Source organism: Erythrolamprus reginae, chromosome 1 (genome assembly GCF_031021105.1).
Source record: "Erythrolamprus reginae isolate rEryReg1 chromosome 1, rEryReg1.hap1, whole genome shotgun sequence".
NCBI classification, from domain to species: Eukaryota; Metazoa; Chordata; class Lepidosauria; order Squamata; family Dipsadidae; genus Erythrolamprus; species Erythrolamprus reginae.
Genome location: NC_091950.1, coordinates 358,552,512 through 358,574,400, shown reverse-complemented (window position 1 = coordinate 358,574,400; position 21,889 = coordinate 358,552,512). Strand labels below are relative to the sequence as shown.

At 43.5% G+C, this 21,889-nt stretch overlaps 1 protein-coding gene across 3 annotated transcripts in view; it reads right to left on the bottom strand.

The window, feature by feature from the left end:
- The window catches only part of ENAH (ENAH actin regulator), a 103,770-nt gene that overhangs the window by 52,185 nt on the left and 29,696 nt on the right, over nt 1-21,889 (bottom strand). For all 3 annotated transcript variants that reach the window (XM_070734338.1, XM_070734337.1, XM_070734339.1), the window contains exon 2: nt 6,381-6,546. In XM_070734338.1, coding sequence (XP_070590439.1) covers nt 6,381-6,546 — 166 coding nt within the window. The remainder of the gene's footprint in view (nt 1-6,380; nt 6,547-21,889) is intronic.

The window sequence follows — 21,889 nt, the reverse complement described above, 5'->3', positions numbered from 1 at the left end:
AGGACAGATGAAATGGCTGCCAGATGACGCCGGAGGGTGCTGGTGGAAAGTCCTTTATGGAAGCCTTGCATAAGGAAGGAAATAATTCTGTGTATGGGGATGCACAGAGGGGAGAGACCTTCCTGTAGACACCACTGGTGAAACTTGGACCACGTGTGGTCGTAGATTCGATTGGTCGAACCCCTTCTGGCCTTTAAAATGACCTCCACTGAATCGGGGTCATGACCACGCAGTTCTAAGTCTCTCCTGATAACAGCCAGGCGGTGAGGTGGAACCACTCCGGGTCTGGATGGAATGAGGCCCCCTGCCGCAGCATATCCCCCGAAACGGGGAGTCGCCAAGGGTCCTGGACGGACAGCTGTTGGAGATCCGCGAACCAGGGCCGGCGGGGCCAATGAGGGGCGATTAAGATTACTCGGGCCCTCTCGGTGAGAACCTTGTGAATCACGTCCGGGAGAATTGGAATTGGAGGAAATGCGTAGAGTAGGCCTGGAGGCCATGGACTCCGGAGGGCATTGATTGCTTCCGCTCCCGGGGATGGAAATCTGGAAAAGAAGCGAGGGAGTTGGGCGTTCGCATTGGTCGCGAAGAGATCCAGGACTGGTAGGCCGAATCTGAGGCTGATTTGATGGAACAGGTCCTGATGGAGGTTCCACTCTCCTGGGTCTATCGTTGCTCGAGATAGCCAGTCCGCCTGGACGTTGAGGCTCCCCGAGATGTGGTCGGCTAGGAGCGACCGAAGATGTTTTTCCGCCCAAAGGCCTAACTTTAGGGCCTCCCTCATGAGAGCTTTGGATCTCGTGCCCCCCTGTCTGCAGATATGGCTTTTTGTGGCAATGTTGTCGGTGAGAATGAGAACGTGCCGGTTGGGAATGCGAGGAGAGAAATGCTTCAGAGCCAGGGAAACGGCTCTTAACTCTAGCCAATTGATTGGCCTGGAAGCTTCCTCCGGGGACCACGTGCCCTGGGCTATCATCCCCTGGGCGTGGGCGCCCCATCCCGATAGACTGGCATCTGTGGTGATGACAAATTGATCCGGGCATCTGAACGGGGATCCTTTGTCCATGGCCGGAGACTTCCACCACTTGAAGGATCTGCGAACACTTGGTGGGATGACAATGCGCCGATTTGAGTTGCTGTGCCCCGATCTCTGAAAGGGTAATAGGAGCCACTGGAGTTCCCTAGCATGAAGGCGAGCCCAGGGAATGATGCCTATGCATGACACCATCTTCCCCAAAAGGGAAGACAGAGTTACTATGGATACTGAAGAATTAGATAAAATGTTAGAAATTAACTCCCCTATACTGAGTTTTCTCTCGGGAGAGAGAAAAACCTGGGAAGATTCTGAATTGATAATGGAACCCAGGTGAGAAATGGATGTGGAAGGTTGGAGGTGACTTTTTTCAAAGTTGATGGAAAACCCATGGTCCTGAAGGACTGACATGGTGACAGAAAGGTCTGTTTTCACTTTCTCTAGGGAGTTCCCATGAATCAAAATATCATCAAGATAACATAAAATGTGAATGGGAGACGCCCGGATATAGGCCGCCAGGGACCCCAAGAGCTTTGTAAAGACCCGAGGGGCCGAGGAAAGGCCAAATGGCATCGCCCTATACTGGAAATGCCTGCCTTGAAAGGAAAAACGTAAAAACTTCCTGTGGCATTTGGCTATAGGAATGTGAAGGTAGGCCTCAGTGAGGTCTAAGGAGACCATGAAATCTCCGGAGTGAATGGCGGCCAAAATAGAAGATAAGGAGTGCATTTTAAACTTCCTATATTTGATGAATAGGTTTAGTTTCTTTAAATCCAAAATAGCTCTCCAACCTCCGGAGGATTTTGGAACCATAAATAAAATGGAGTAAAACCCTAGGCCCTTCTGACCGGAAGGAACCGGTTGAATGGCTCTGATGGACAATAGATGAGAAATGGCCTCCTCCATACGGTTACAATCTGAGGAGGACCTGGGAGAAGGGCAGGAAATAAAACGTTTGGGGGGAGGAGAAATAAATTCTAAAAGAAGGCCAGTTTGAACAGTGTCAATGACCCAGGGGTCCTTGGAGGTGAGACGCCAATTTGAGGCGAAATGAGCTAGGCGACCCCCTATGGGAATAGAGGAAAGATTACCATCTAGGTTTTTTTGAGGCCCTGTTAGAAGAAGCTCCCCTTTGGAAGCGAAAACCTCTACCCCTGGAGTTCCTACTTTGGGAACGAAAGCGGGGGGAATACTGACCTGGAGATCTCTGATAGGAAGCCGCTTGATCTTGCTGACGCCCCGGGCGACGAAAGGACTGCGTTTTGGTAGCCTTTTTTGTGGTTGGACCCAAAACTTTCTTCTTATCCGTGGTTTCCGTGAGGAGTGGATCCAGAAGATCACCGAAAAGAAGGTCGCGCTTTAAGGGTCCCTGGGATAACTGCCACTTCTGGCGTACTCCCGCTTGCCAAGGGCGAATCCATAGGAGTCTCCTTGCCGTTGTAGAAGCTGCAATAGACTTAGCAGAAAATCTGGTAGATTGCAAGGTGGCATCAGCCACGTACTGGGCAGCTGCAAAGACCTTGTTGAAGTCTTGTTGACCTCTCAAGTCATCGGGAGGAATATGCTGTTGAAGTTGGCGAAGCCACAGCAGCATGGCTCTGGAGAAAAAGGAGGCTGCTGCAGAACTTTTAATGGCCCAGGAATCTGCCGTGAATCCTCTTTTGAGCATTTGTTCAATGCGCTTGTCCTCTGGGCGGAGGACTTCCTCCGCCTCTCCCGGTACAGCCGCTGCCGAATGAAGGATCTTGACAGGTTCGTCCGGTTTGGGAAAGGATAGAAGCTCTTCATAGGAAGAGGAAAGTTTGTACAACTTCCTGTCTTTAGTGGAGGGATTAAGACTAGAGGCTGGGAAATCCCACTGTTTGAGTAAGGCATCTTTAAACAATTTAGGCATAGGAATTACCTCGTTATCCTCCTGTTCCTCAGTGAAATAAGGTAAATTCTCCTCCGGGGGATCAGTGGAAGTGGAGGCTTGTTTCTCCTGGGCCGCTAATCCCGTAGAAATCCTAGCTTTGAGGAGGAGAGATTTGAATAATTGAGAAGGGAAAATGGTAATTGGAGAAGGAACCTTTATTTGGGATTCCTCATCATCTGATAGCCCTTGGAAAGGGTCCTCATCATCCTCCATATCCTCATATTCGTCCTGAGAGGAATCTGAATCATCCTGAATAGGAGCCCTAACCGCTGGGGAAGAACCCAAAGGGCGGGAGGGACGAGAAGGAGGAGGAGGTAAGGGAAGCTCATTGATGGAAGAGAGTTTGGCATCAATGGCCTTAGACAACACAGCAAAAATAGATTGGAACTCAGGAGGTAAATTAGAAATATCAGCAGGAATGGCAGAAGAATCCCTAAAGGCCTGGGAGGATCCTGGCTGGAGGGAATCTTCAATAATATCTGGTTCCTCTGGCCCTATGCCCCATAGGTTAGGTTGGGGTCTGTCTAGGTTAGGCTCATCCAGAGATAACACAGGGACCCCAGAAGGAGGTAGACTAGAAGCCTCTGGGGGGTCTTGACTACTGAGTACTTGGGCCTGCACTTTTAAACGTTTTGCTGATTTGTCATGGATTCTTTGTAGGGCTAGGTCCCTTCTCTTCTCGGCCCTGGTGACCTTAGTCGAGGGGCGGGCCCCAGGAGAAGAGGAGGAAGAGGCCTGGGGGATACTAGTAATCTCATCGCCTGTAGGCCTGGCCTCTCTGGGACCTTTAGTTGTGCCTCTCTTGGGAAAGGAAGCCATAGTCTGATAATTAACAGAAGACAAGGCTGAGCCAATAACTGAATAGAAAAGGAGAAGAATTTTAAGGACTTCCCAAGAGGAATGGATCCTGCTTCGAGGCCTCGAAGCTGCTGAGACGTGAGGACAATCTGGGCAAACCCAGAGTTCGTGCCCCCAAATCCAGCGGGGCCAGCCTCCCTAAACTTTTCAATTAAGTAAACCAAGGCACTCTGGTTGGAGGCTTAGCCGGTGGAGAATTTAGCCTGGGACCCCCAAGGCCCGCTCCGGGATCCACGCGGTGGACTGAGGCCTACGCGGCTGGCAGGAGGCCAACACGAGAGGCCTAGATTTAAAAAGGGCGCGAAGGCCTTCGCGCCGAAAAATCGCTCCGAATATGCCTTAAAGGGGAAGCGATCGACTAAGTCCAGGAGACTAGAAAGCCATCTCACTCCGCAGGAGGTATTTTTAAGCCCTTTAATATATATGCAATAAAGAATCAATAAGGCAATCAATTAATACTTGCACTAGAACCTCCAGGCCAAAGGATTAAAAGAATCCACAAGCGGCCGCGGGGATCGTACACGGCAAAACCGCCGGGGGAAAACGAAACCGCAACTTCTCCAAGGGAAAAAAGCCGAGCCGCAAACGGCTGGCGCTATTAGTGCAAGTAAAACAAATAAGGATAAACAGTCTTACTATTTTTGAAGGAAAAGATCGAAGGGAAGGTGTTAGAATGTTGAACGAAAGTTGAACGAGCTATCACAATACAACCGCAGGATATGCGAACTGAGCGAATTCTGGGGAAGGGGCGGATCCGGCAAGCTTTTTTAATACTAGGCTCAGTTCCACCGGATTGGACATGAGCAACCCATGTGACTGCTGGACCCGCTCCTTCAGTACGGAGAATCAGGATAAAATGAACATCCCAAAAGAACAGCATTAGCAAAAACCTGGAATCAACCTAGCTGCAAAAGGTTGGACATTGCCTGTCTTCTATTATGTAAAAAAACCAGACTTGAGATTTCCTCAGAGACACTTAATGAAAGCCATTGCTTGTGGATGTAGTTTCAATTTGTAAATAGCCATTCTGATTTGCCTGAGCTGGTTGGCAAGATTATTGTTGCTTCTAAGCATATGGTTTTTCAAGATGAAGATGAAATGACAGAGGTACCAATGCTAAATCTGAAAACATATGCTGCAAAGTAGGGTTGGATTTTTACCACCTTGTTTATGTACATGACCATGAGATTATCTGATATAACCTCAACCTTGCATGAAGTCAGTTTTGGATTTTTAAGTATACCTTCCAAGCTACACTGAAAAGTATATTGTGTGTTGAAATGTTTTGGTCCTGGGACTGTTTTGGACACAGATGACTCAACTATTTGATAAACCAAGATATATCAGTATTGACTATAAATCTTGGAAAGTGAGGCATCATGACAGTTAATTCTCATACGGATATCAGATGTAGACCCTGCCAAAACAAAATGACAGCTGAGTTTCAATCAAAAAATAAAGCCATCCATCTCATTAATAGTTTAGGCAGAATTGTTTTGAATCTGGCTTCCTGGGAAAAGCTTGACAGACATGAAGAAAACATTTCCAACAAGCCTTCCAAGTCCAATTCAACATATTGGTTAAGATTTATAAAGCCCTTTGTGGTATGGGCCAGACTACCTCTGGAACCAGCTTTGCTCCTCACATTAGCCTGCCCCGTTTGGTCAGTTGGAGAAAGCATGTGGCAGACTCCTTCAATTAAACGATGGGGTATTCTCTGCCTCTGCATCCACTCAATGGAATATTCTTCCCTCAGAGGTGACCCTCCAAAAGGGAGTTAAAGCATGGCTATGTGGCATTGTGTGGGGACTCCAAAGGAACACAGAGTCATGGGGTTGGTTGGTGTCATGACAGCCCTCTCTTTGCCAGCTAATTTTTAGCAGGATTTAATTATTCTTGCCTTCTTAAAGAATAGTTCTAAAATTTTAACTTTACTTTTTTAATTTTTATAGACTCTATTTTGTTTTATTGTACAATAAAACAACATGCTTGTTTTACTGAGGGAGATGGTTGGTTCAGAAATGTTGAAATAGAAACAAACAAACAAGACTGAAACCAGCATCAACTGTATTCATCAAAGCAGAGTAGAACCTAAATTGTCTTACTTAGGGAAGCAGCAATATTTTCAGTAAGTTCTAGAGTAATGAAATAATCCTGAGAGAGAAAAAACAGGTTATCAAAACTAATTTATTAATGGGATAATGAAAAAGTCTTTAAACAAAACCATTTGATATTTTATCAAAAGGAATATTTCTAAGTAGAAGATAGAAACCAAAAATGTCTTGGATAAATCAGTTGGTGAATACTGGTCTCTACAAGCCTACAATGTACCCTATATTCTTATTTTTTCAACACTTAGCCATTAACACTTACTTCACTTAATATTACCTGCTTTCGGAGAAAGACCAATATAATAAACTTTAAATTATTTTTGTAGTTAATAATAATTAGAAAACCTTAAAGTATGTCTAAATAATACAGTAAACTTCCCTTTCATCAATTTTATGCTTGCATTGGTTTTAATCAACTAAACAGACAATATTTATTTGTAAAGAAAATTATTAAATAACTCACCTGATGATCCTGAATCTTTCTGCCAACTACTCTGAATGTATTGTTGCCTGTATGATGATATATATGAACTCTGCTAAATCCAGTAGATCCACCAGCTGGTACCCATTTCTTATTGGCATCATCATAGACCATTACAGCAGCTCGTGCTTGGCAGATGCTCTGCTCACTATTAGGCAAAGAAAAATAAACGGGTAGAAAAGAATATAAGCACAATCTGAAATGTTTTTCATGAAAATAGCATCCCATGACAAACACTTTATTGTAGCATTCAGTTCAGCTCATCAAACTCAATTCTATAATTTATTTTGTTTGATTGAAAGAGCTTATATCAAACTTGGTTAAATTTTGGGTTAAATGATATTAATAAATTATTCTTTATTTTGAGAATTATATTATTTTTATTAGAGAATAAACTTTTAAATAAACCATTTGTTCCTGAATATCTATTCTTCATGTTAATCTTATTTGACCATTACCTAGTCCACATAGGAATAACTAGTAATAAGATTCACAGCATTAATATAAAATAATTATAAATCCCATAGTAATTACTAGCCTTTAAAAAAGTGTAGCTTTAGTTATAAAAAAGACTGAAGAAAACAAACCACTATCTAAAAGTTAGCCACTATGGTGGTTTCTTTATTCAAATGCTTATTTTTTCCCCTTCTCCGCTGTTGATATTTATTTTTCCTTTATTTTTCAACAAATGTTGGGGACAGAGAAATGTACCATGTTTTTCTCTTTTCTTCCCTATTATTGTGGACATGTCACATCAGCTTCAACTTTGGCCATCAACTTCTTTGGTCCAAAATGTGAGACAAATTTAGCAACTGAAGATAACAGGTAAGGCTGAATACAGTACAAACAGCACACATACTTGCTTAATCAATTCAATACAGTTCCATATATGTCAATATGAGACAAATGAAGCCACAATGTTGAAATACTATAGCTGTGATTATGAACCTAGGGCAGAGATGGCGAACCTCAGGTGGCGCACAGAGCCGTATCTGCTGGCATGCAAACCATTGCCCTAGCTCAGCTCCAACGTGCATGTATGTGCCAGCCAGCTGATTTTTGGCTCATACAGAGGCTCTGGGAAGGTGCTTTTGGCATTTTTACCTTCCCCCAGCTCCAAGTAGACTTTGGAGCCTGGGGAGGGCAAAATATGAGCCTACTGGGCCCAACAGAATTTGGGAAACAGGCCGTTACTGGCCTACAGGGGGCCTCTGGGGGGATGGGGGAAGTTGTTTTCGCCCTCCCCAGGCATTGAATTATGGGTGTGGGCACTTGCACATGCACAATAGTGTGTGTGCACGCTCTTTTGGCACCCAAGAAAAAAAAGGTTCACCATCACTGACTTAGGGCATGTGTGCCAGATGTGGCACTCAGAGCCCTCTCTGTGGGCACCCACATCATCACCAGTTGCTCTTCTGGGTTCTGTTGTGCACTGGCCAACTGATCTGCATCAGCCAGCTGCTCTCTTCCGGGTTCTTGTGTGCGCATGCTGGGATGTGTGTGTGCCGGAACCTGGAAAAGAGCAGCTAGTCAGTGTACAAGCGCACCACACGCATGCACGCTGGTCAGCTGCTCTCTTCTGGGTTCTGGCACACATACATGCGCGCACACACAAACGCTTCAGTTTCAGCACTCGGTGCCAAAAAGGTTAACCATCACTACACTATAGGGTTAGTGGACAACCGTGCACCAGCTAGACCTGTAAAATGTTTGAGCAGACAGGCCAAGATGATGTCATTTAAACAAAATAAGAAAGTCAAATAGATATATCACGACTTACATCTAAAATCAAAGACTGTAATTATATTTTTTTCAGGAAATATCCCTAAAACCTATGTAAACATTTTTTCAGAACATCATACTCAAACTTTTTCTGTAGCCATATATTTTATTTCAAAAAACCTATTACTGTATTTGGTAAAGCATTAGGATACTTTACGGTATAGTAGAAAACCCATGACTCCCAAGTCATCATTTTAGACATATTTTCTTACTCGAACACCTCCACAGCCCCCACTGCATGGTGCCTTTGCACACCTTTGCATACCCTCACCAATGCAGAAAGTTGACTGGGATGCACTGCAGGTTAGAAAGAGTATGCAGGTGTGCATGAGGAGCTGCAGGGTTGATGGTTGGCATGCAGGGGTGGTGACACAGGTCAGGAAGTGCATGGCGGTGTATGAGTGGCCAACGCACTGCAAGCACAGAAGGACTAAGAAGGTTGTGTGGGTTATGGGAAACCTATCCAAGCAACTTGTAACTTTTCCTGCTGCTTCCCCTATTGTCGATACTCCTTGCCAGATTTCAAAAACCAAACACTGTACTTGTGAGAAGTTATCAGGGAGTGCTGCAAATGACCCCAGCTGATTGTGGCAGCACTGAAGTATCCACAACTTCCTCCAGTTTCATTCCTACAGGAGTAATGGGTCCCAACATTCTATAAGTTTGAGGTACCATGGTTCAAAAATTGTTGCCCTATGATGCACCATTTAGCCCAATTAGAGGTTATAAACAGACGCAAGAAACTTAGTAGTATACTATTGTCTGTCTATCTGTCATCCATCCATCCCTCTACCCATCCATCCATCTTAAATGTAACTCCAGAAACAGATTTTCGTGAATTTAAGATATAAGGTAAGCAAAATGTTGACTCAAATCTGGAAAATTAATAACACTGTACTAAGCCAAGAAATATATCACATCCCTCTGTATTTTTAACATAACATACCCATTCGAGTTCTGTTATTCTATAAGGAAAGCTTACTACTATGACTTAGAAGCATAATAAAATATGAACCAGAAACATCAGAAACAACATCTACTTAGTTCAGCCTCAAATAAATTTCAAGGACATCTGTTGTGAATGAGACAAACTAGCTTATGGTATTTGACACATAAGTTTCCCACCTGTTACATGCTTAGCTTTTTTGGGTTCTAACAGTTTTGACTTCCAGATCAATAAAAATGTCCAGTGTAGAAAGCCTTTTAAAAAGAGTTAGGTCATGCCATCCCTAAAGGACAATGAACCCATTCATTTGCACACATCTTATTTAAAAACAACTATAACCACATTTCTAGCTGCTCTTTAAAATTTATGCAATTGAGATACAGATTTCTACCTTGGAAATGTGAAATTAGATCATAATCATGCATTTCTCTGCTCAGAAAGGAAGCTCCACTCAGGTAAACAGGATTACTTTTATTTTATTTATTTGCATCCCACTTTTATTGTTTTTACAAATAATTCAAGGCAGCAAACATATCCAACATACCTTCCTCCTATTTTCCTCACAACAACCCTGTGAGGTGGCCTGGGCTGAGAGTGTTACTGGCCCAAAGTCACTCAGCAGGCATCTAAACCATTACAAATTTCTCCAAAGCATCCATTATCAGTAAATACATATGAAACATGTATTAGTTTTTTTAACAATGTAAAATTATTATTTAAGATGTATGTACCACCAAACATGACTATTGTTAATATAGTATTCACTATATTTGATTGTGTGTCATGTTTGATATCAACTTTCAACAATCTAAACCTTGTCCAGGATGTTCTGTCTCAACCAGTTCTTTCAACCCGGCCTTACTCATCATTATATACTGGTCCATAATATAAAATGCTCAATTTTTTATTAAATTACCTTTTCTGGAACTTATGGTAATTTAATATATTGTGCATAGTGAACCATCATAATATTTTTCCTATATTAAAATTCTACTTCAATCTTGAACCCAAAACAAATAACCTGTTTACTGGAAAATTTGCATATCTGTATTTAGTTATCAACATATCAGGAAGAAGAGGGATTCAGTGCTTGGATAATGCAATGAATGAACTAAATTCCCAGGCAATTTCATCTTTTCTTACAAAAGGTTCTGGTGTTTATACTGTATAAAAAGGATTTTGAATTGAGGCTTCTAGGTAAGAATGCCCAGCTGCTTAAAATGAATTGTAAACTTTAGGCAAATAAATTTCATTCAAGGATGCTAAAAGAGTTAGTCAGATTGGAGATGACCAAACTGGAGGGTTTTTTCCCCTCTGAATGTGAAAGTGAGGCAAATTATTTCTTGGTGGTTAAAATGAGACACCAAATATTATTATTATTATTATTTTATTATTATTTATTAGATTTGTATGCCGCCCCTCTCTGGAGACTCGGAGCAACAAAACATTACAAATCCAATGGTTAAAACAATTTAAAACCCTTAATATAAAAAACAATCATACATCTCATACAAACCATACGTAAAGCGGAAATGGCCCAGGGGAATCAATTTCCCCATGCCTGGAGACAGAGGTGGGTTTTTAGGAGTTTGCGAAAGGCAAGGAGGGTAGGGGTAATCCTTATCTCCGGGGGAGTTGATTCCAGAGGGTCGGGGCCACCACAGAGAAGGCTCTTCCCCTGGGTCCCACCAGACAACATTGTTTTGTTGACGGGACCCGGAGAAGGCCAACTCTGTGGAATCTAACCGGTTGCTGGGATTTGTGCGGCAGAAGGCAGTTGATGTTCTCTTCATTTTACCTTTCCTGTAGAAGCACAAGAAGGCCTGTGGTAGCCCTTCGTATAAGAAGGCTCATATATTTTGTAGTCTTTAAACGTTCACTTCCCCATCATATTTCTGTGGTCAGAGTATTAAAGGTGCTAATTTCTTTAAATAATTTTAACTATTTACATTAAAGCAAAATAACTATAATCAGTTCAATGCAGCACCATTGGGCAATATGATTTTTCCTGTCCTCAAATGCCTTTTACAGTTCTCCAAAAGTAAAAAAGGCAAGTTTTATTATCCAGAGTAAGCTATGCCATATAAAGGAGACATTGCGGAGAAGGTTCTAGCTCAGAGTTAATTAAGATAGCATTTCTTTACTGATAGAATCTTCAACAAAATCTCACTTCTGGATCTTACTGGAAAGACAGATTCAACTATGCGAAAGCACTTGATTTTTGTCCTTGCCTTGACAAGCAGAATCTTAATTGTACAGTGATACTTCGTCTTATGAACTTAATTGGTTCCGGGACAAGGTTTGTAAGGTGAAAAGTTTGTAAGATGAAACAATGTTTCCCATAGGAATCAATGGAAAAGTGATTAATGCGTGCAAGCCCAAAACGCTCCCCTTTTGCCAGCCGAAGTGCCCGTTTTTGCGCTGCTGGGATTCCCCTGAAGCTCCCCTCCATGGGAAACCCCACCTCCAGACTTCCATGTTTTTGTGATGCTGGGGAATCCCAGCAGCACAAAAACGGGTGCTTTGCTGGCAATGGAAGTCCGGAGGTGGAGTTTCCCAGCGAGGGGAGCCTCAGCGAAATCGCAGCATCACAAAAACACGGAAGTCCGGAGATGGGGTTTCGAGGACTTCCATGTTTTTGCAATGCTGCAATTTCGCTGAGGCTCCCCTCGCTGGGAAACCCCACCTCCGGACTTCCATTGCCAGCGAAGCACCCGTTTTTGCACTCCACTTAATTCCCCCTCTAACACTTTTGCTGGATGTGTCTTATGAGCCAAGCAGCTGCTTGTTGACAGTCACACATGCCAGGTTCTATGGTCTCCCAACAAATGTTTTTGAAGAACTTCAGTATTTAACAGCTGCTGTATAAATTGTCAGCAGTGACAGCAGCAGCAGTTCCCATACAGTCTCACCCATGAGTCTGAACCTCCTTTTCACTAATGTTAGCAACTTTCTTTTATTTATTTTTTTCAAACCCCATCCCTTCATTGCTCTGCACAGTGATGCACAAATTTCTACCAATTTCTTTCGCACACTCATCCCATTTATGCTTTCTCATTGTTTATTTTCTATATCAATTTCATACAAAAAACCCTCCATTCTTTTGTCTTATCTCTCTCATCTCGCATCTCACAATTTCTCTCCTGCATACCAGACATCTACCTTTCTTCCTTCTGTTTCAATTTCCATTCCCCATTTTCTTCTTTTCCATTTCCATTTTTCTTTCCAAATTCCTCTCTCTTCTACACACATGCTTGTGCTTCACTATCTTTATCTTTTCCACATTTAGAACTGTCCATTTAAATTCCTTCAAAAGATTCCTGGCCTGAGGCTTAGTTCAAATCTTCCTCAGTGTACTTAAATCCTACACTCTCTATCCAAGATCCCAGAGAATAGTTTGCAAAATTGTTAAGAGAGAGACTCACAAGTGAAAGAATTTTAATTTTTTAAAAGTACTTTATGGGTAAAATTAAGAAACAATGGCTAGACAATGCAATAATAATATAATAAAAATAATGAACTGAAAAAAGAAAAAGGAAAAGAGAAAAGACCCTTATAACAAGTCCCAGCTAAAAATATTAATTACATTCAATTTAGGCACTCACATCCCCCAACTCAAACTGACTCTGGGCATCTCACAATTATATATATAATTATAATTATAAATTACTACTAGCAATGTTGGCAATTTATTAGATGGCAGCTGCTCAATATATAGCAAGCTCAGCTCTTTTAACAATTACTAAATGTAGACCACATAAAAACAAAATGCTATTTAAGAACATTTCAAAGATAGAGAATAAATGTCTGGAATCCACTCTTTAACATCTGAAGACTTAATTTATTTCTTCCTTCAAGCTCAACAGAGCCTAAGTTCTTTATAAAACTTTAAACAAAGGGCCCCACCCTAGCCCAAGGTCTGAGAGTCAGATTTTAAAGACTTGTTTAAATAAAGTCCAACTAAGAGCCACATAAAACTGGGAGAATATCATTCCAAAGGGCTTATATAACAACAGCGGCCCATTTATGGGGTCCCACAGGCTTATACTGCTTAATTGATGAGGTCTGAAACAAATGAACTACAGTGGTCCCTCGACTTGCGCGTTCTCGATTAGCGCGAAACGCTGCAACGCGGTTTTTCAAAAAATATTATTTAAAAAAATAAAATATTAAAAAATAATTTTTTTTTAATTCTGTTCCCTGAATGGAGACCGCCGGCCGCTCAATCGGGCCGGCAGGGAACAGAATGGAGCCTTCCGCGGCGGGGCTGGTAAGGGGGGGAGCCGAGGGGGGAGCCGAGCCCAGCCCCGTGGCATTCGCTTTCCTCCCGCCGGCAGCCGACTGATCGTGGGCTCCTTCGCAACCTCGGAGAGCTTCCTGGTTTTCGTGAGCTTTCATGCCCCGGAAGCTCTCCGAGGTTGCGAAGGAGCCCACAATCAGTCTCGGCTGCGGGTGGGAGGAAGGCGAATCCCCCGTGGGCTCCGTTACATCTTCCGCTGCCAGCCAGGCCATGCTGGCGGCAGCGGAACAATCGCTGGCTGTCAACTTTTCTTTTTAAAACTGGGCAGGAGCTGACTTGCCTCCCCAGTGCTAAAAAGAAAAGTTGACAGCCAGCGCTACGACTGACGGAATGCTGAGCCTCCCGGTGGAAGGCTGCCGCTTGGCCGGGGAGGCTCGGCCGAAAGGGGCTGGAGCGGCAGAGCCGAGCATGCCTTCCGCCCGGGAAGTCCTGCCCCTTCATCCCCACCCCTCGCCCCTGTGGCCGGCTCATCCAGGGGGGCGTGTGTGGACTGGCAAGCGGCAAGCGGGAAGACCAAGGGAAGGTTCCTTCAGCCGCCCAACACCTGATCCGCTCCGCAGCGCGGCAGCAGCGAGGAGCCGAAGATGGGGTTTCCCCTTTGCCTTTACCCCATCTTCGGCTCCTCGCTGCTTCCGAGCTGCGGAGCAGATCAGCTGTTGGGCGGCTGAAGGAATCTTCCCTTGGTCTTCCCCGCCGCCCACACGCAAACTCCACCATCTGCGCATGTGCGGCCATGAAAAAAATGGCGCACATGCGCAGATGGTGGTTTTACTTCCGCATCCAATATAACGCGGAAATCGGTTAGCGCGGGAGGTCTTGGAACGTAACCCCCGCGCTAACCGAGAGATCACTGTATATCCAATTGTATGGTCGAGATACAAACTATGGAAGACAGAGGGCCTAACAATAATGAGTACACTGAATTGCATCTAGAAGCCCACTAATAACTAGTGGGCTAGTGATGTGAATATTTCAAATGCAAATTTCTTCATCCATGTACATCCATGTATTACCTCTGATTTGTGAGCTGCGTGTACTGTGGCTGGTACACCCATAACTGCCCTGGCACTGCATTCTGGACTAGCTGCAGCTTCTGAGCAGAATTCAAGAACAGCGCCATCTAGAGTGCAATCCAAATGCATGGTAACCACAGCATGATTGACTGTCCTAGGAGCTTTTTAATTCGTATGGGATTCGACAGTGTTTTTCCCAAAACTATTGTTAGCAAAATCACAGTAGGTTTTTGAACATTGCCATCCTCATCCCTTACTACCATGATGGTAGTTGAAAGCATTGTATAATAAAATTGTACATTATATATTAATGTACACATATACACAAATATTCAACATATCGAATATCATACAACTATACACACTTAGTCCTAGCTTAATGATGGTAATTGGGGTCAGCAACTCTATCACTATGTGATAATCGTAAAGCCCACATCATGTAACGAAGCTGATTTAAAGTGGCAGTCACAGCAGTTCCAGTTGCCATTGTTTTCATGAATATTGTGCAGATACAGTATCCCCAAAATGTTGCAACATTGTAACTGTGAGTCTGCTTCAAAGCACCTGAATCATAATATGACCACAGAGACATTGCAATGGATGCAACTATGGTAACCCCCCTATCTCTGTTCAGTGCTGTTGTAATTTCAAATGGTTACTAAAAGAAAATTTGAAGAAATTTGCATTTGAAATATTCACATCAAATCAGGAAATAAATTAATACATGAGCAACAATGTGTTTTCCCAATATTGGCAACTTTTTTTCCATTATAAAAATAATAAAAGAAAAATACTGAGGCCGAGTTTCTCAGTAACTTATTATTAGCTAACATGTTATTAAATCTATACAATTACAAACGTTTGACCAATGCACATTGTCAAACCACTCAGAACATTGATCAGGTTAAGCACATAAAGGATGAGGACCACTGACTCCTTCAAGATCCACCTGCCATCCACCAGAGAGTAATCAGTAATCTGACCATCTAAAGTGCTGATCCAGTCTCTGGACATGTACCACTAATTACCATCAAAGAATCTGATGAAAAATAGGAACACAACCAGCCCCAAAGAGTCAAAGTATGGAAAATCCTCAGCCATCAAGGTGTCAAGATTCTTGCAGCCCTTTTTAATCAAATCATCAAGGAGGGTACAGCCCCAGCAACCTGGACAACCAGAATTATAGTGCCAATTTGGAAGATCAAGGGTGACAAGTATGGATGCTTGAATCTAGGCCCCAGGGTCACACCATGAAAATATCTGAGTACCAGACTCCGCAAGATTTTCTCTATCACTCAACTCAATATGGCTTTGTGAAAGGGAGTAGAACAATGATCACCATTAATAATAATAATAATAATAATAATAATAATAATAATAATAATTATTATTATTATTATTATTTATTAGATTTGTATGCCGCCCTCTCCGTGGACTCGAAGCGGCTCACAACAAAATAACACAGTATAACAAATCTAATATTGAAAAACATTTAAAACCCCAATATTAACACCATGCAACACAATCATTCCATGCATAAACTATATATGCCTGGAGGTATCCTAATTCCCCCATGCCTGGTGACATAGGTGGATCTTTAGCAATTTACAAAAGGCAGGGAGGGTGGGGGCGGTTCTAATCTCTGGGGGGAGTTGATTCCAAAAGGTCAGGACCACCTAGAGAAGGCTCCTCCCCTGGGGCCTGCCAACCGACATTGTTTAGTTGACGGGACCCGAAGAAGGCAAACTCTGTGGAACCTAATTGGTCGCTGGGATTCATGTGGCAGAAGACGGTTCTGGAGGTATTCTAGTCCGATACCATATAGGGCTTTATAGGTCATTACCAACACTTTGAATTGTGACCGGAAACTGATCAGCAGCCAATGCAGGCCACGGAGTGTTGGAGAGACGTGGGCAAATCTAGGTAGCCCTACGATAGCTCTCGCGGCCGCATTCTGCACGATCTGAAGTTTCCGAACACTCTTCAAAGGTAGCCCCATGTAGACAGTGTTGCAGTAATCAAACCTTGAGGTGATGAGGGCATGAGTGACTGTGAGAAGTGACTCCCAGTCCAAATAGGACCGCAACTGGTGCACCAGGCGAACCTGGGCAATCGCCCTCCTCGCCACAGCCGAAAGATGGTTCTCTAATGTTAGCTGTGGATCGAGGAGGACGCCCAAGTTGCGGACCCTCTCCGAGGGGGTCAATAATTCCCCCCCCCCCCCAGGGTAATGGACGGACAGATGGAATTGTCCTTGGGAGGCAAAACCCACAGCCTTGTCAGGGTTGAATTTAAGCTTGTTGATTCATGCTGCTTGGTTGTTTTTAGAGAAGTACTGTACTACGAGAAGACCAAACCCATCCATATGGCATCCCTTGACCAGGAAAATGCCTTTGACTACATCCCATACAAACTCATTTGACATGCCCTATGATCTTGCAATGTCTCGGAAGACTACATCCAGAGGATTCAATTATTGGTGTAACTAGCATGGTCTGATATACAGTGGGTATATCGCTCCCTTCAGCATCAGCATTGGAGTACATTAAGGATTTGCCCTTTTGCTCTTACTATTCATCCTTTGCATGGACACTGTGATACTTCACCACCCATCGCCCCATCCATGGTCACTTCTCTATGTCAGTGATGTGGTGTTGGTGACTAAGCAACATGAAGATCTCTAAGAACAAATACAGGAATGGAATGAATAAGTCAGTGAATCTGGACTTCAACTAAACATCAAGAAAACTGAGTAGATGGACTGTGGCCCCCAAACCTATGTAACCATCAGCATTGTTGGAAAAGACTTTTAAGTAGAGCAATTCAAGTATTTCTGATCCCTCATATGTCGCAATGGTGATAGCTTTCCAGATGCCAGTGCTCATGTCATCTGACACTGACTGGGAGTCATTCCAATTGCAGCAAAAATGGAGGAAGATTTAGATGGTATGGACACATTCTACACAGTAAAAAAGACTGTGTACAATGTACAGTCATGCATCTGGATTGTGAGGCCAGCAACCCAAGAAAAGGCAGATGGATCCCATCAAGGAGGACATGAAATATAAGGGTGTTTACCCCTGAAGATGCCCTGGAGTGATCCAAATGGAGACAGTTTTGCTGACAAGTAGATCCAGCCATAGTGCGTGAATAATGCTAGGAAGAAAGCTATACAATATCTGCCTTTCATAAATTCTGCTGTACCCAATTTCAAATGAGCAAGTTTTCAAAATTATTTATCATCTTACAGTAGTCCCTCGCTATACCGCGCTTCACCTACTGCGGCTTCACTTCATCACGGGTCTCTGAGGAAGTCGATCGGCAGATTTAAACAGCCCGCCGAACTCGATCGGCAGGTTTTTTTTTTAAAAAAAAAAATCTAAAATTGTAAATACTGTATTTAAATACTGTATCTAAAATAAATACTGTGTGGGAAGGGTTTATAAACACTTAAAACAATGAAAACTTACCAAACAATTACAATATAAATACTTAAATAAGTACTATCAGTCGATAAATTCCCCATCGCGGATTTCACCTATCACGGCCAGGTCTGGAACGTAACACCAGCGATAGGTGAGGGACTACTGTACTACTTTACAACACATGGATTTGTTTTCTCTTATAAACAGCACATATTTTTATTTATACACATACACACAAATATATATATGATGAGGCCAAAATAAGGCCGAAATAGATCTATCCTAGTCTCCCTTAATTTTCAAATTCAGCAAAAAAACATGTGACACACACACACACACACAGAGTGTAGATAGATAGATAGATAGATAGATATAGATATACACTGCTCAAAAATTAAAGGGAACACTCAAATAACCCATCCTAGATCTGAATGAATGAAATATTCTCATTGAATACTTTGTTCTGTACAAAGTTGAATGTGCACAACAGCATGTGAAATTGATTGTCAGTCAAGAACCATGGATGTCACTGCAAAGGCATGCTGCACTTAAGAGTGCTCTTTTAGACTGCTGAAAAGAAACAAATATGGGCCAATCAGTCATTTTTGGAAATAATGACTATATCTAAACTGACTCCATCTGTGGTCTGAGCACACAGATTCTTTGAGGGGAACAAACTAGACCATATTTCTATCTCAGTCCAACAGCACAAGACCTTGTTAGAGCTAAGCATAACTGATTCTCTTCGGTGACTCAACAAAACCACTGCGCCAGGATTCCATGTAGCATCTGATCCTTAGATTTTAGTGCAGCATTAGAAGACTTGTGTTCTCCAAATGTTCTGGATAATTTTTGAATTTCTTTTTTTTTGTATTAATTTTTTTAAAAAAATTCCAATAGAAACACATATTTTGTGGATAGTTCATTGATTGAGTCTTTTATACACGTTAACAATAATAGTACACATAGTACGTGGCATTCTAACCTTCCAACTTCAAACAATACTACTTCCTAACTATTCCTTTTACATTCTCCCTTTATTTAAGCATAAATAACATTTCTTCGCCCCCTGTATTTATTTATCCCTTAATAAATGTTACCATTCAATATTTTTAAAAATCACTCATTATTCCACCATAACATCAATATTCCAAATATATAGGATTACTATTAATTCCATACTCAATTCATTATGGGAGTACAGTGATCCCCCGCTCGTTGCGAGGGTTCCGTTCCAGGAGCCCCCGCAACGAGCGGGTTTTCGCGAAGTAGCGATGCGGAAGTAAAAACACCATCTGCGCATGTGCAGATGGTGTTTTTACTCCCACAGCGCTAGCAAGGAGCCGAAGATTGGGGGCGGCGCGGCTGTTTGCCGCCGGCATGGGGGGCTTCCTAGCAGCCCCCCAAACCCGGGTTGGGGGTCCGGGGGGCGCTGTCTCTCGGCGCTTTCGAGCCGAGTCCGAGAGCGAACTCGCTCCCGGACTCGGCTCGAAAGCGCCGAGAGACAGCGTGGACAGGCCCGTTCCTTGGCGCTGTCTCTCGGCGCTTTCGAGCCGAGTCCGGGAGCGAACTCGCTCCCGGACTCGGCTCGAAAGCGCCGAGAGACAGCGTGGACAGGCCCGTTCCTTGGCGCTGTCTCTCGGCGCTTTCGAGCCGAGTCCGGGAGCGAACTCGCTCCCGGACTCGGCTCGAAAGCGCCGAGAGACAGCGTGGACAGGCCCGTTCCTTGGCGCTGTCTCTCGGCGCTTTCGAGCCGAGTCCGGGAGCGAACTCGCTCCCGGACTCGGCTCGAAAGCGCCGAGAGACAGCGTGGACAGGCCCGTTCCTTGGCGCTGTCTCTCGGCGCTTTCGAGCCGAGTCCGGGAGCGAACTCGCTCCCGGACTCGGCTCGAAAGCGCCGAGAGACAGCGTGGACAGGCCCGTTCCTTGGCGCTGTCTCTCGGCGCTTTCGAGCCGAGTCCGGGAGCGAACTCGCTCCCGGACTCGGCTCGAAAGCGCCGAGAGACAGCGTGGACAGGCCCGTTCCTTGGCGCTGTCTCTCGGCGCTTTCGAGCCGAGTCCGGGAGCGAACTCGCTCCCGGACTCGGCTCGAAAGCGCCGAGAGACAGCGTGGACAGGCCCGTTCCTTGGCGCTGTCTCTCGGCGCTTTCGAGCCGAGTCCGGGAGCGAACTCGCTCCCGGACTCGGCTCGAAAGCGCCGAGAGACAGCGTGGACAGGCCCGTTCCTTGGCGCTGTCTCTCGGCGCTTTCGAGCCGAGTCCGGGAGCGAACTCGCTCCCGGACTCGGCTCGAAAGCGCCGAGAGACAGCGTGGACAGGCCCGTTCCTTGGCGCTGTCTCTCGGCGCTTTCGAGCCGAGTCCGGGAGCGAACTCGCTCCCGGACTCGGCTCGAAAGCGCCGAGAGACAGCGTGGACAGGCCCATTCCTTGGCGCTGTCTCTCGGCGCTTTCGAGCCGAGTCCGGGAGCGAACGTCCGGGAGCGAATTCGCTTCAGGACTCAGCTCGAAAGCGGCGAGAATGAACGGCGTGGGCGGGCGAAGGGCGGGCGGCAGCGAGGAGTTTGCGTGGGCGGTGGGGAAACTCCTCGCTGATGCCAGCAAGAGGGGGAAGACCCAGGAAAGCCACCCAGCAGCTGATCTCCCGGTTGCCATCTACGCATGCGTGCCCATAGAAAAAACGCACGCATGCGTAGATGGTATTTTGACTTCCGGGTTGAAAAATCGCGAAGTACCCTGTTCGCAATGGTTGGGGACGCAATAAACGGGGGATCACTGTATATCTCCAGGTCCCCAGAGTTTCTAAACCTTAATATTTTAAATTCACAGTATCTTTTAACACAGAGTTAATATTGGTACTTCAGTTAAATTGTGTAATCTTAAATTACCCTCTATTAACCTAAACTTGTTAGGGTTATGGTGTTTTCTCATTTTATTAATTTATTTTCTCGTTATCCATCATCTCTTAGTCTTTCTAACATTCCATCTTATATTGATTTTTTGGTCAGTCTTTTGTCTCTCATTCTTGGGATCTTGTATATCTTTTTATTTTTGTGTCTATTAAACTTTTCCTTCTGGGTGCCTTTTGTCTCTTTCTGCTGAATTTTTGAACATTCATCCACAAAAGGAATTTATGATTTTAAAGCGGATCTTCACTCTTTTCTCTGTACCATTATAAATTGTGATATTTTATATTTGTCTTCTACTTATTGATCTCTTCTCTTTAATCTTAACTTCTTGCTTCTCGTTTTTATTCTCCCCTTCCCCTGCTTTTTGTAGTTTCTCATCCATTTCTTGAATAACATGTTCCTTCCTCCCCCTCAATTGTTGAATAGCTTCTAGGCTCATTTATATATCTTTAAACACTACCCTTGTCTCTGTCATTTCTTAAGGATTCATGCAGACTTTTTAACATACACAATATTTCTTCATACATGTCTGGATGTATTTTTCTATTATTCTACTATCTCAATATTAATTATTCTATTTAGTCAAATTACATCAATCCCATAGCTATATCTCCCAAACCCCACATTTTATTTCATAATAATTTACAACCTTATAGTTCCCCCATTATGTATCATCCAGTTGTCCAAGTTTTTAAAGTCTTATTTCCTTCTCTCTTTTCTTCTGAACCTTTTTCTTTTGCCTCTTAGAATATTATATTAATATTAATAGTCCAAATCCAAATTAGTCCAGATTAATCCATTAAATTCTTCCACTCTTTCCAATCCATAATCCAATAGTAAATTTTAATAAAATTTAGTTATTTTCAAATTAGTTCATTTTGTAATTCTTCAAAACGGGAAAAACAACTCTATTGAATGTTCTTAAATTTTCCCAGTTGTCTTCTAATAACAAAGTCAAAGTCAGGCCATTCACCAGATGTTGTTACTTCTGCTCTGGGTATTAGACTTTGTGTATACAGTACAGTACTGTACTAGATAACTCTTCATTATTCTGTGGCTATAGTGTTGTAGTACTTCTCTTTCTCCAGTAGATGGCTCTCTTATGTAGGCATTCTGTCAA